A 13724-nucleotide genomic window follows, 5' to 3' on the forward strand; every position below is an offset into this window, starting at 1 on the left:
TCTCGATATCCCTCTCGAGTAACCTATGACCGGGATTATTTATGATCTATGTTTAAAGGCGAATATGTCTCATTATCGTGATCTCATCATGATCTGATTTTCATTGCACATATCTAAAGACATCACAATATATAAATACATATATACAATAATCAATATAAAGTGATAAATACCAAAATATAATAAGCAAAATAATTGTATGTGAAGTCACACGTGTCATCACTCATATGATTGGCTTGTTGGACACGTATGACTAACAATATTTTCATCACATAATTATCTCTAAGTTAGAATAGGATACTAATTAGATCCTAAATTGATTTTCGATATTATACTAACACTACCACCATACCATGGCGTGATCAAGTTTGAATGAATCTAGTTTTCAATTTAGTATATTTTATTAAATCTGTGAACATCATGATAACAATATTATTTAAGCAATAGAATAACATATTATTGAAATAGAAAATATGTTTCATAACCATATGTAACAAAGGATTTTACAGCGTTGTTCTCATGGCAACTAAAGACGTATATACTTATGATCAGAATTGTATCTAAACGCCACTGTTTCTCGCTCGCTTCTCTTCGAATATAAGTGACTTGAGCAAAGAGGAGGTTTTATCGAGTAACCACTCGGTACCTTCTCTTTCGTAGATACCTTTCCAGTGTCATATGGTGTTTATGCTCTTTACGGTGATGAGAGGATCCTTCCGAAGCTTAAGACATAACATGCATGATATATGATATTCTCAAAGCTCATGGTGCTATCATTCAACAAAAAGGATCAAGCCATCTCCATCCGTCTCCCACCTCGACGAGGCAACTAAAATTTGACCTTACTAGATTAACGTTAAGAGGTAGCAAACAAATAAACTTTATAACGAATTATATCAACATTATTGTATATGGATGAATATACCCAAAAAAAAAAGTGCTTCATTTTCATACAAGTTAATCGACTCTCTCATCTTAAATCGTATCTACTTGCTCATGTTCATGTTGTCCCTCAACACCATGTAGGAATTGCTTGTACCACCTCGCCGATAACTTTGGTGTCCTCTTCTGTGTATTGTAGTCCACATGATGGAGTCCAAATCTCATGGTGTACCCATAAAGCCATTCGAAGTTATCTATGAGAGACCACACGAAGTAACCCCTAACGTCTGCCCCTTTCCTGCACCAACAGGCACAAGACATCAACTTACATATACGTTTGAGTACTCTATCGAGTGATGTTAGTGAAGCATTTGACATTTGCGAAGGGAACTGATGCATAAGAATTTAACCTCATGGCATTGTTTAGATATGTAAGATACTGACGCATGGAGTCCACTCTATCGCTGTCATTCAGTAACTCCGTCATCGAAGAGTTGCTGTGTTGGGCATAACCTACGAAGTTAAGAACACCGTGATCATAAAGCTAAGTTACGTATGTGATCATGTGATGACAATAATCGAAATCATACGTACCGTTTTCAGTGATGAACATGGGGGTGTTATTGTATCTTCTCATGGTGTACAAAACCACCTCTTCGATGCCGTAAGGAACAACATAGTAATTTGGCATTGCGGTCTGTGAAACGTAATTGAACAATAAGCCACTCGACGAGACCATCTATATATATGATAGAGCATGACATGAATATAATCTGATATATTTCTTGTGAAGCTTACTGGTTTTCCAATGGGAATTCCATTTCTTTCGGTGTAGATAAATGATTCACCTATATTTCTACTTGACTTGCATGGAGAAAAGGTACAGTCTCTGACGTACAAGCTAGTATAGTGATTGATTCCAATAAAATCCAACTTATATTGAAGCTTTCTCCTCTCCTTGATTGAGAATGTGGGGAGTCTTGAACCTAAAGCCTGCCGCATTTCGGGTGGATAATCACCATGGATTATTGGATCAAGAAACCTACAAAACACAAGTATGTAAAGGATATTATAAGAACTATCAAAAAGATTAGAAAAAAAAAACTTAGATTATTGCATTGTTAATGAATACGAAAGGTGAAATTTTTGCGGTCTTAAATGCTAATGAGGTGTAGAGCAAGAGAGGTCTGTAACCAATAAAATGATGTTCTAAAATTAACGTATGCATTCTTATCTATGAAGATAGAGAGATTGTTTCTATGACTTAATAACCTCTTCTAACATATAGAAAGACATAATAGAAATAATTTGTTATGTTTCAAGTATACAACAGCAAGAATTATTTAATGATGTATCCAATGCATTAGACTTTGACCCATATAGGATATGAGAAAAATTAAATTCTTATATCTGAAGATAGAGAGATTGCTTTTTATGACTTAGACCCAATATCACAAATGAAAGAAGTAACCTTATCATTGTTTGGTTGACAGCCCATGAGTTTAGCTCTTTGATGAGCTTGAATAGTCCATAACTCATTTTTCTTTTAACCTAAACCTAGATCTAATAAGGGAGTGTGGTGGTTACGAAAAATAGGAAAAAAAATTACAACAGGGGTAGAAGCAATGTGATTCAAAAAGAGGAGAAAAAGAAAGAAAAACAAAAGAAAGACAAGGGCAATGCAAAGAGACCCTTCTCAATCATTTAGGCAGTGTTCTCATCTCATATTAGATCAGATCTATAATAGATTCTTGCTATGATCGGATCTATAGTAGATTCTTACTATGATTACTTGGGGAGATTTTGGATATTGTACACAGTGACGTAATCCTTGTATCCCAGTTATTCTCTTGTGATTGTTGCTAGAGTTTTGAGTAAGAGACTTTGAGATTTGTATATTCATTATTCTTATAGTGGATTTTCTCTAATTTGCCTCATGATTTTTATCCTTCACTTTGGAGAGATTTTTCACGTAAATCTTGGTGTCCTATTTTATTATGATTCCATTTAATTCTGCTGCCTGTTACAATCTGCTTGTATTTGTTCGTATACAACGTTCTCTCTTTCTTATCCCATCAACCGTTTTGGTGGCTACTCCTCCCTCGCAGAGTGGTGTTAATGAATTCTTCTAATATATAGAAAGACATAATAGAAATAATTTCTTATGTTTCAAGTATACAAGCAGCAAGAATTATCTAAACTTGCACTTACATGAAAACAAATAAGTTGATAGTACATCTACTAATAGTTTGATGGATGGAGAAATTACCATGCAGCTTGGAAGGACATTACTTGTTGGGCTACCAGAAAGTCCAATGAGTTGTTCCTGAGTGGCTCAAACCAGCACATGAAAATTACAATCCCAATCATGCCTTGCTGTTTCACCTTTAGATTGAATCAAGCAAAGAAAGAAGATTAGAAATGAAAGACATTTTGCAAGTACTATAATAATATCACAAAAACTAATGCTGATTTTAAGTTTACAATTGAACTAATTATTCTGAGGTTCCATATTCAAAGAAGAGGATGCAAATCAGACATCAAACTGAGCTGCATAATACATCACTGTAATCTAACTGGATACTGCTGACCTTCATGAGTCCTTTTGTAGATCCGTGAGGAAGTAATAGATACTTTTTCTTTCCGCAAAAAAAGAAAAAACAAAGAGAGATAAATTCTTATATTTGATGACAAAACTTGTACCTGATATCTCTTCCTATAGATCTCCACTGCGGTAGCATGCGATAATATCGCATTGTGACCGGCTATAAATTCTTTATTGCGATGCCCGGGAGGATACTCTCCGGTGCCATATCCATGTCTCACCATCATATGTGGCTCGTTGAATGTGGTCCAATGCTTCACTCTATCACCAAATTTGCTAAAGCAAACCTCAGCAAAATATCCAAAATCTTTCCTGAAAATTCACATCATGAATGATAATTAGCTCAACATATCTAATAGAAAATGAAATTAACTACAGTCATATGAAAGAAAAGGATAAAGAAGAAATGCATACTGTATTTTTGGACTTAGCCAAGCTCCATATCGATCTTCGAGTTCTTGAGGAATGTCATAGTGACTCAATGTGACAAATGGTTCTATGCCTGCTTCAATTACGGTATGCGAAGATCCAAAACATTAGATGCTTTATTTTTCGGTGAAGAGATGAAAATGTTCCCGAAAAATATAAAATCAAACTATTAACTTCAATAACAAGTCATTTAGTGTCGTAATCGACTCGCTTAAGTTTGATATGATCGATGTGAGCACTCTTTTGTTTGTGTGAGAAACAAATAATGACATGATGACTACCTCTTAGCAACAGGGAATCGATAAGGTTGTTGTAGAATGCTATGCCTGTCGGATTAATCTTCCCATATCGACCTCCTGGCGACAATAACATATAACTGTTACCATACTGTAAGTTCAGCTAAGTCCGTGACAATAACATATACGAATTTACAATAACATCCCAAATGGATCATATCATATGATTATGATCACAAATATACTTGGTTAGATAAGATAAAACCTACCGATTATGCATAATTATCCACATAAATAAGCATAAACATAGAAGAATAGAAATCACGCGTGGTTAAAAGTCTATTGAGATAACACAACTTAGTTCTTTGGGCACTAACTTGGGAGGACTCTCGACCATGAAATGGAGAACCTGTAGGAGTTGATTCCGAGTGAATGCATCAGCTCAATATCTTCCTGCATAAATCACTCCTCTTGATTAGAACGTGCAATTTGGGTGACATAAATACGATGTAATCATCAGCAACACAGACGTAGAAAACTAGAATATGAAACTTTCAATAATCTAAGTATTATTGTTCATGCTTGAGATGTGCAAATATGAAACAAAACAGCCCTAAAAGATTCAACTTTAAATTTGGAGGTTAGGTATAAACTCCAATAGTTCGATTCAAGGTTTCTCCTCATTATTAATATAGCATGAAAGAGACTCGACTCAGCTATGGCGTGAAATCACAAAACTAGTAGCTAAATAGGAGCCTAAAAGCCTACTACTCATTTGTTATCATGAACAGAGATACCATGTAGATGTGGTAATGATCAGCTGCAACATCTCCATTGCTGCCATCCTTTATCTTGCCTCCTGTACAGTGGAAGAACCAAAACAAACAAGCATGAATGATACATACAAACTTGTGTTCATCTGCAGAGACTCGACAAGTTGATGGATGAAGAAGAGGCAGGAGGGTCGAGTAATATAAACATGGTAAGAGAGAGAGAGAGAGACATGACATACCTTGTGAGTGAGTGAAGACGTCCCAGTTGCTCAAGCTTTTGTTACCTTCTTGATATGCACCCTCGATCTACGATCAAAAGAAGTTTGAGATTGCGAGAGAATTCAACAGTAACCTATTAAATGCAAGCTGACTTGTCCAAGTATTAACTCTCTTTCTCTCTCATAAAATCTATTTGTTTACCATCCAAAGAAAGTCATTTCATACTATTGGGATAGGTAAGTATTTTAAGATTTTGAGAATTAATGTCTTGGAGAAAAGAAATCGTAGTGTAAGAAAAAAATTTATCATAAAAATTAGGGCTTTATCTTTGGGGAGTCTTGAATTTCTCTCTATGTTGCATAAAGAAGACACCGCGGTTTACAAAAGAAAAATATAAATTCTTCGAATTTTATGTGATAAAAATTTTAATTATTTTATAGATGTAAGTGAGAGGTATCGAATCACATTAATCTTATATCGATTTTTTAATATATTTTTTTTATTTATTAATCTTTATTTTTTTATTTAAAAAAAAATTATTATCCCCCTTCTCCACCTAATACAGTACTTAAAAAACATGACCATATCTACAGTCAGTAGATGGATGAATGCGTGAAAGACATCGCAGCGAAAGTCAACATCAAACAACGTGGCAATGAGCCGCAAGGAATCAAGAAGACTATTCCTGCACAATTATCGACGTCGTGTTTCGAGTGTTATCTCCTTCCCGTGACCTTTGCGTTTGTCGAAGATGTCAGGGATATTATTAGGTAATAGACCTTTCTTAAGTTCCATCAATGAAGGAGGAGGAGGAGGAGAAGCCACTCACCCGACAGATTCCCTTCTTTTCAAAATGACCGAGATGTGGAAAAAGAAGGAAAGAGAAGATGAAAGTTATCAATATTATTGTCCTCTCTTTCTTGACAAGATTTGACCAGCAGCAATCGATATTAGCGCACGCATCACTGCAGTCTCCTACTCTTCTCGTGACGGATGATCCTCTTCCAGACTCCATAGATAGCGTACGATGGTGGGAAGAGGAAGTGACGAGTACAGAAGGAGGAAGTGATGAGTACCTGGTAGGCGGAGGTTGAGGTCCCGAAGAGAAAAGATGGAGGGAACTGATCCCGGCGGAGAGCACAAGTGGTGGAAACCAACGACTGCACGAGGAAGATGAAAGCGGATGCGAGGACGACGACGACCTTCTTCCTCCTCTCCATATGCACGCTCTATTCGTACGTCCACATGCAACCTGGGATCGCCGACCGACCTGTGCGTCAACCTTCCTTCGGAGTAGTAACCGATAGGGTCGCTTATCTAGTTGGTCAAAGAGCCTCGAGCTGGAGGACTCACGAGTGGATCTCTGAGCTAACGAACATGGCCAACGATGATGGATCAGCTCTGCTCAAACGATGAGGTTTGACAATCAAGAAAGAGGACCCACCACAGTCCTATTTTGGATTTCCCAAACATATTGTTTTATTTCTTCCCTGTTTAATCGTCATCGGGATCTCACGTGAATCACAACTCAGATTAAAATACTGAACAGCTTTGGTTGCTACGGATCAGATGTTGTGGATTCTTTACGCACTCGTTTCAATATTCTACGAGTCATATGAGCCGCGCGGGAGGTATATTAATCGACAAATATATACCTACTGCACATTAATGAGAAGGATGAGCATATATCAATATAGATAGACACTTGGATTCCCCAGTGAGATGTTTCATCAGATGGCGTCCAGTTGTCCACGTGGCCAACATGGGGGATCAACGACGCACGATTTGTTCGTGGAGATGCTGTGTACAGCTAAGTAGATGTCGCTTGCGTGTTATATTGGCGCATACATACGAAAACGTGTTATATTTTAGCCCAATGAGACTCACGATTCAAATATCCACGTCGTTTCTGATGTTTTTGAAGTAGAAAAGAAAGCAATGTTACTATTTGATTCTGGGTTTTCTGACGAAAGCCTTCTGTTGCTATTATTTTACGAGTGTTATGAGGGCTCATAATGATATTGTTTTGGCCTCATCCTTGCAAGAGTTGAAATATATATATATATATATATATATATATATGAAGATCCGGACATTTGAAAATATGGCTAATGTCTCACCTCTAACAGATGCACACAAACCAGCATTTATAGGTGTCTTGAAATGACTCCAAACACCAAAATTGCCAGCATTTCACATGGACGGAACATTAATGCTTAAAGGATAAGTTAATGACTCAAGTCACGCAGCTAGCCACTTCCAGATATTATTATTTATAGGTGTTGATCTAAATAGTTGTTTCTCTTGTTTTCCAAAGGAAGACAACAAAAGCTTAGCCTGCAAAACATAAGAGATGGAGTTGTTTCCAAAGGAAGACACAACAAAAGCTTTGCTTGCAAAACACGAGAGATGGAGTTCTAAAGAACACTGGCTATTAGAATTCACTTCTTGGAGTCGCCAGGAGCATCATCCTACCAGGTTGCTTGCCATTAGCTTGTCATACATGTTAGAGCTAACCTCAGAAAATTTACCAAAGAGTAATTTTGACAATCCAACAAAGACAATAAAGTGGAAAGATAAAAGCGACGAGAACACTAGATTTAAGATAAAAGCGACAAGAACACCAGATTTACATAGTTCAGTCAATTGACTTTGACCTACATCCACGGACGAAAGAGGAGCAAATCACTACTATAAAAGATAAACTATTACCAATCCCTTAGGAAGATGTTCCTAGGCCATAAAACACCTGAAAATACTAAACAAGAAAAAATCCAAATTGTAAGCCCAAACTATTTAACTGAGTGTGGACTTAAACCCAAAGCAAACACTTCAGTTTTTCTTGTGGTGCCTCTTGTGGTGTATCTGACTTCAAAGCCCAGATCCTTATTTATAGTTCCAATAGGAGATAGCAAGTTTGATTTTCCTGATGTGGGACTATGAGACTTGCCAAACTAACAAATCTCCACCTTGGCATGTCCCAACAAAACCTGCTCTACCTTCTTCATAAAATCCCCAACGGGCAATCACCAACAATGAACACCAATCAAGTCCAAGCACTGCTTAAACTTGTAAACCGGAAGAGGCTTCGTAAGCATATCAGCTGGATTGTGCTTCGTATGAATTTTCTTAACAAGGACTTTCCCCTCAGCAATGGTATCCCATTTGCATCCAACAATTTTCTTACCCGAAGGTGGCTTCACAAGATCTCAAGTTCTATTCCGATAAAGAGATTCAATTTCTTCATTCATCGCGATCAACCACTTAGCGGAATTATCACAAGAAACTGCATCTGAGTAGGAAGTAGTCTCACCAACTTCACTTGTTTCTTCTGCAACAGACAGAGTATATGCAATCAAATTTGCATATCTTTGTGGTAGTCGAATATCTCTCCGTGGTCTATCTTTGGCTATAGAATATTGAGCAACTTCATCAGTAGACTCAAGACTATCTACTGGTATTCTTTAAGTAGAAGAGTTCGACTGAAAAGAATCAGACCTACCAATCTCAAGCTCCACCTGCTTCTGCGCATTATCATTTATACAACTAGTAGAATCCTCTTTGGAAGATAACATAGACAATTCATAAAAAGTAACATCTCTACTAATTACAAATTTTGGGGATTTGGAATAAAAATACCATAATCTGTATCCTTTCACCCCAGAAGCATACCCAAGGAAAATGCACTTTTTAGCTCGAGGCTCTAAGTTTCCTTCATTTACATGCATGTATGTTGGACACCCAAAAAATTTTAAATCAGAGTAATCAGCAGGAGTACCTGACCAAACTTCCTCCGGAGTTTTAAAGTTAAGTGCTGCAGAAGGAGCGCGGTTGACAACGTAACAAGTCATATTAATTGCCTCTGCCCAAAAGTCCTTTGTCAATCCTACATTTGAAATCATACACCTTGCTCTCTCTAAGAGCGTTTTGTTCATACGTTTGGCCACACCATTTTGCTGAGGCGTCATCCTAACAGTGTGATGTCGAACAATTCCTTCATTTTGCAAAATTCATTAAAGTCGCCTTCACAAAATTCCATGCCATTATCTGTTTGAAGCTGCTTAATCTGTTTACACGTCTACTTCTCAATCAAAGTCTTCCATTATTTAAAGGTTAGAAAAACATCATTTTTATGCTTCAAAAAATAAACCCAAACTTTCCTAGAATAATCGTCAATTAAAGTCAACATATACTTGGCACCACCCTTAGACTGAACATGAGCTGGACCCCAAAGGTCTGAATGAATATAGTTAAGAGTACCTTTTGTTTTGTGAACTACCGGAGAATTGAAGCTAACTCTTTTCTGCTTTCCAAAAATGCAGTGTTCACAAAAATCCAGTGGCCCAGTACTCTATCCATAAAGTAGACCTTTTTGCTCAATATGCTCAAACCTTTTTCGCTCATATGACCCAAACTCATATGCCATAATTTGGTGATGTCAGAATCAGACAATGATGATGACGAGACTACAACCGAGCCTGTGACAGTAGTTCCCTGCAGAATATATAAGCTACCAGACCTACAAGCTTTCATAACAACAAGAGCACTTCTAGAAACTTTCATAACTCAACCTTCAGCTGTGTATTTACACCCAAGGGCCTCTAGGGTGCCTAAAGAGATGAGATTCTTTTTTAAATCAGGAACATGTCTAAGATTAGTGAGCATCCTCACAATACCATCATGCATTTTAATTCGGATTGTTCCTCTACCAACAACATCACATGCTGCATTATTGCCCATCAAAACAATTCCACCATTACAAGATTCATATGTGGAAAACAAATCTCTATTAGGACACATGTGATAACAACAACCAGAATCTAAAATCCATTCATTTTTAGACCTCGTCTTGTTATCAATAGTAGAGAAAATATTTCCAATATTTTCATCAGTTGCTACACTAGCTTCAATGGATTCAATAGTTTTCTCAACAAATTTTTCCTTTTGCTTTAATTTATTTTTCAATTTAAAGCAATCAGATTTAATGTGCCCTATTTTATGACAATATCTGCACTCCAAATTTCTATGTCTGAATTTAGATCTAGATTTAAATCTACTACTGTCAAATTCTCTTTTATCCCCCTAACAACCAGACATTCAGCCTGATTCCCTCTACTTTCCCCAATGATATTCCTGTCTATCTACTCCTTAGATCTTAGTGCAGATTTAATTTCCTGATACGAAACTGTTTCTTTTCCATAAATCAAAGTATCACGGAAATGCTTAAAATATTTGGGAAGAGAATACAAGAGTAACAGGGCCTTATCCTCGTCATCAATTTTTGCATATATATTCTCCAAATCCATAATCAAGGAATTAAATTTATCAAGATGTGAGAGTATAGATGTACCTTCAGTCATCCGAAACATATACAAACTCTGCTTCAAGTAGAGACGATTCTCCACTGTCCTCTTCATGTACAAGCTTTAAGCTTGTCCCACATGCTCTTAGCTGTAGTCTTCATAGCTACCTCCCGTAAAATCTCGTTAGAGAGATTTAGAATGATGCTTGATCGGGCCTTCTTATCCATTGCCGCAAGATCTTCTTTTGATATATCATCTGGAATGTTCTCAACTTCCTATAGTGCTAAATCAACTCCGTCTTGAATCAGAATGGCCTCCATCTTGAGTTGCCACATGCCGAAGTTGACATTTCTGTCGAATTTCTCAACAACAATCTTTGTTATTGTCATTGTTGCCAAATGATCCCGAAGCCAGACTCTGATGCTAGTTTGTTAGAGCTAGCATCAAAAAATTTACCAAAGGATAATTTTGGCAACCCAACAAAGACAATAAAGCGAAAAGATAAAAGCGACAAGAATACCAAATTTACGTGGTTCGATCAATTGACTTTGACCTACATCCACGGACGAAAGAGGAGCAAATCATTACTATAAAAGAGGGACTATTACAAATGCCTTAGGAAGATGTTCCTAGGCCATAAAACACCCGAAAATACTAAACAAGAAAAAACCCAAATTATAAGCTCAAACTATTTAACTGAGTGTGGACTTAAACCCAAAGTAAACACTTAGGTTTTTCTTGTGGTGCCACTTGTGGTGTCTCTTGTGGTGCATCTGACTTCAAAGCTCAGATCCTTATTTATAGTTCTAATAGGAGATAACAAGTTTGATTTTCCCGATGTGTGACTATGGGACTTGCCAAACTAACAATACATAGTCGTTTCCTTGAATAGCTTCTTTAAGTTCTTGATATCTCTGTTTTCCCTTATCAGCAGTACCCATACTATGGTTGCAAATAACATGGTTTTGCAGAAAAAGTTACCCGTTTGACCAACAAGCCCGATGTCGGTTAAGCTATCGATGAAATAAGTCATGAAAAAACCAATCATTGCAGCACGACCTGCATAGTTGTCATGGTGTAAGATAATTTACTATTTTCGTTGACCGATTCATCCACAGATCAACAAGAGGCAATGTAATAACCCACCTTTGAGTTTCTTAGCTTTAGGAAGATAAAACTTTTGATCCATGCCCACCGGGGTATGATTGATGTCACATCCCGAATTTATAAAAAGAATAATAAATTATTAATTTATTATTCATAATTTACATAATAAACTTCCTCTTTTCTTCTCATTTGTCTTTGAATTCAAATCATTATCTTTATAGTAGTAAATATTCTATTAGCTAGAAAAATGATATCTTCTTCATAGGGTCACAAGTCTCTTCCATCCAGATCTATTACACAATAGTAGATTACTCTGAAAATAAATATAAAATAAAAATACATCAGCAACCACCGATAGGAACCTCAGAAAAATCATAAAAATAATCTTTAATATTCATGAAATATAAACAAATATCAATAATTCAATATGAAAATATATTTATTCATCATAAAACTTATGCATAAGAAAAATGATGATAATTTCTTGCATAATAAACAAAGTCATGCATCAGCCACCTGCAACACATACATAATAACAAAGGCGTACATCACCCAATGGTGCACTCTCCCAACAACGGATGGAGAGGCATATTCCACGGGATGGATTCCTCCCAACAACGGATGGAGATAATTTATATCGCACTCCCAACAGCGGATGGAGTGGTATCTCTCACCCGCCCAAGTGGAGACACGTTCCTCCCAACAACGGATGGAGGAACCATCTAACCATCATGTCTGATGGCCCGCTAATCCCCGAAGGGAATCGCCATACCTGCCCTCGGTAGGGATACATAAACATCCATGATCATTCATTTACACTCATTTAATTACTCATGCATACATCAAGAAATCAATATGATTAAATATTATGAGAGACCATACTTGATGTAAATCTACTAGACGATGTTCATTGGTGGCTCCATACTATGATGGGCCCGTAGCTCCTTTCACAGGTTGCACTCCCAATGTGAACTACTAGTCTAGTCGCATCTACTATATGATACTTATCATATCAATATCATAAACATAGAAAATCAATAATCATTTTCAAACGACACCTTCAAATAAAACATTTAAATTCATCAAATCATAAAAGCATTAAACATTAATATCTCAATAGTCCTCAATCAATCAAAACCCTAATTGGAATAGCTCAATTGACTTAAACCAAACTCAATTTGATTATGATCTAACAGAACAAATATCAAATCCTTATAGGACCAGTCCGGAATCACCCTAAACCGATCTAATCGATCGGTTTAGGGTGATTCTGGACTGGTTCTATAAGGATCCTGATTGATCTCGATTAGGTCAAATAGGTTTGAACTAGTCAAGTTAGTTTGGAATCACCCTAAATCGGCTTTAACTAATCAAATCTGTTTGATTTCGTCAATTAATGAGCTCAACCAATAGAGAAGGAGATTGGACTATGTCGTATAGTGCTAACCCAAATCGAACCAACCCACTTGAGTCTTGGGCGGGTCATATACATTGCATATACTTGTTCCAAAAACTAGGTTGAGTTGAGTTACGATAGGCTATATAAAAGGAGCGATGATATGTCTAATATCAATCGCGTAGCTGGGCAGGCTTAACTTCATGGACTAGGCTAAGCCTCACTTATAAGTTGGGCTAGGCCTTACCATTGAACTAAGTCATGCTTGGCTCACGAATTGATCATAGACACATGAGTTGGGGCCATATCTGACCACCTAGACTGAGTTGTACCTAGCCACATAAACTAGCCCATGCTAAGCCACATGATTGGATCGTACCTTATCATATGAGTTAGGTTATACATGGTCACATGGATTGGATTGTACCTAGCCACATGAGCTGGCGCATGCCTAACCATATGGTTGGGTCATACCTCACCACATGGGCTGGGCCATCATACATGGCCATATAGACTAGAACGTATCTAGTCATATGGGTTGGGTCATACAAGGCCATATGGACTAGATCGTACCTAGTCACATGGGTTGGGTCATGTTTGACCACATGGGCTAGGTTGTACTTAGTCACATAAGCTAGGTTGTACATGACCACATGGTCTGAGTCGATTCGATCTGATCGATCAATTTGACTCAAGTCAGACCCCAATTAGACTCCTCTTATCAAATTAGATTTTAATATTTAAAATTATTAAAGAATTACTCAAATACATTAA

General features: G+C 37.0%; 1 protein-coding gene across 2 annotated transcripts; it reads right to left on the minus strand.

The window, feature by feature from the left end:
* Nucleotides 1–848: 848 nt before the first annotated feature.
* Nucleotides 849–6577, minus strand: LOC103970559 (beta-glucosidase 18). 2 transcript variants are annotated; one of them, XM_018821050.2, is made up of 12 exons: nt 6221–6577; nt 5165–5231; nt 4950–5011; nt 4530–4605; nt 4198–4272; nt 3902–3992; nt 3586–3799; nt 3152–3267; nt 1681–1924; nt 1477–1579; nt 1293–1395; nt 849–1180 (listed from the first exon to the last, which is right to left on the minus strand). In XM_018821050.2, the coding sequence occupies exons 1-12, from the start codon at nt 6362–6364 to the stop codon at nt 976–978; spliced, it is 1500 nt and encodes a 499-aa protein (XP_018676595.2). In that variant the 5' UTR covers nt 6365–6577; the 3' UTR covers nt 849–975. The 2 variants fall into 2 exon arrangements, with proteins under 2 accessions (XP_018676595.2, XP_009382650.2); XM_009384375.3 differs by having other exon boundaries at nt 850–1180; nt 3902–3989; nt 6221–6576.
* Between the last annotated feature and the right edge of the window lie 7147 nt (nt 6578–13724).

Source organism: Musa acuminata, chromosome BXJ2-11 (genome assembly GCF_036884655.1).
Source record: "Musa acuminata AAA Group cultivar baxijiao chromosome BXJ2-11, Cavendish_Baxijiao_AAA, whole genome shotgun sequence".
Lineage (NCBI taxonomy): Eukaryota > Viridiplantae > Streptophyta > Magnoliopsida > Zingiberales > Musaceae > Musa > Musa acuminata.

What these genes read in the sequence shown, in the direction of transcription:
- LOC103970559 (XM_018821050.2), bottom strand. Translation starts at nt 6,364, where the DNA reads ATGGAGAGGAGGAAGAAGGTCGTCGTCGTCCTCGCATCCGCTTTCATC. An exon ending in TGGCTAAGTCCAAAAATACA is followed by an intron (nt 3,800 to 3,901) that starts GTATGCATTTCT and finishes GTGAATTTTCAG; the next exon opens with GAAAGATTTTGGATATTTTG. An exon ending in CATGTTCATCACTGAAAACG is followed by an intron (nt 1,396 to 1,476) that starts GTACGTATGATT and finishes TTAACTTCGTAG; the next exon opens with GTTATGCCCAACACAGCAAC.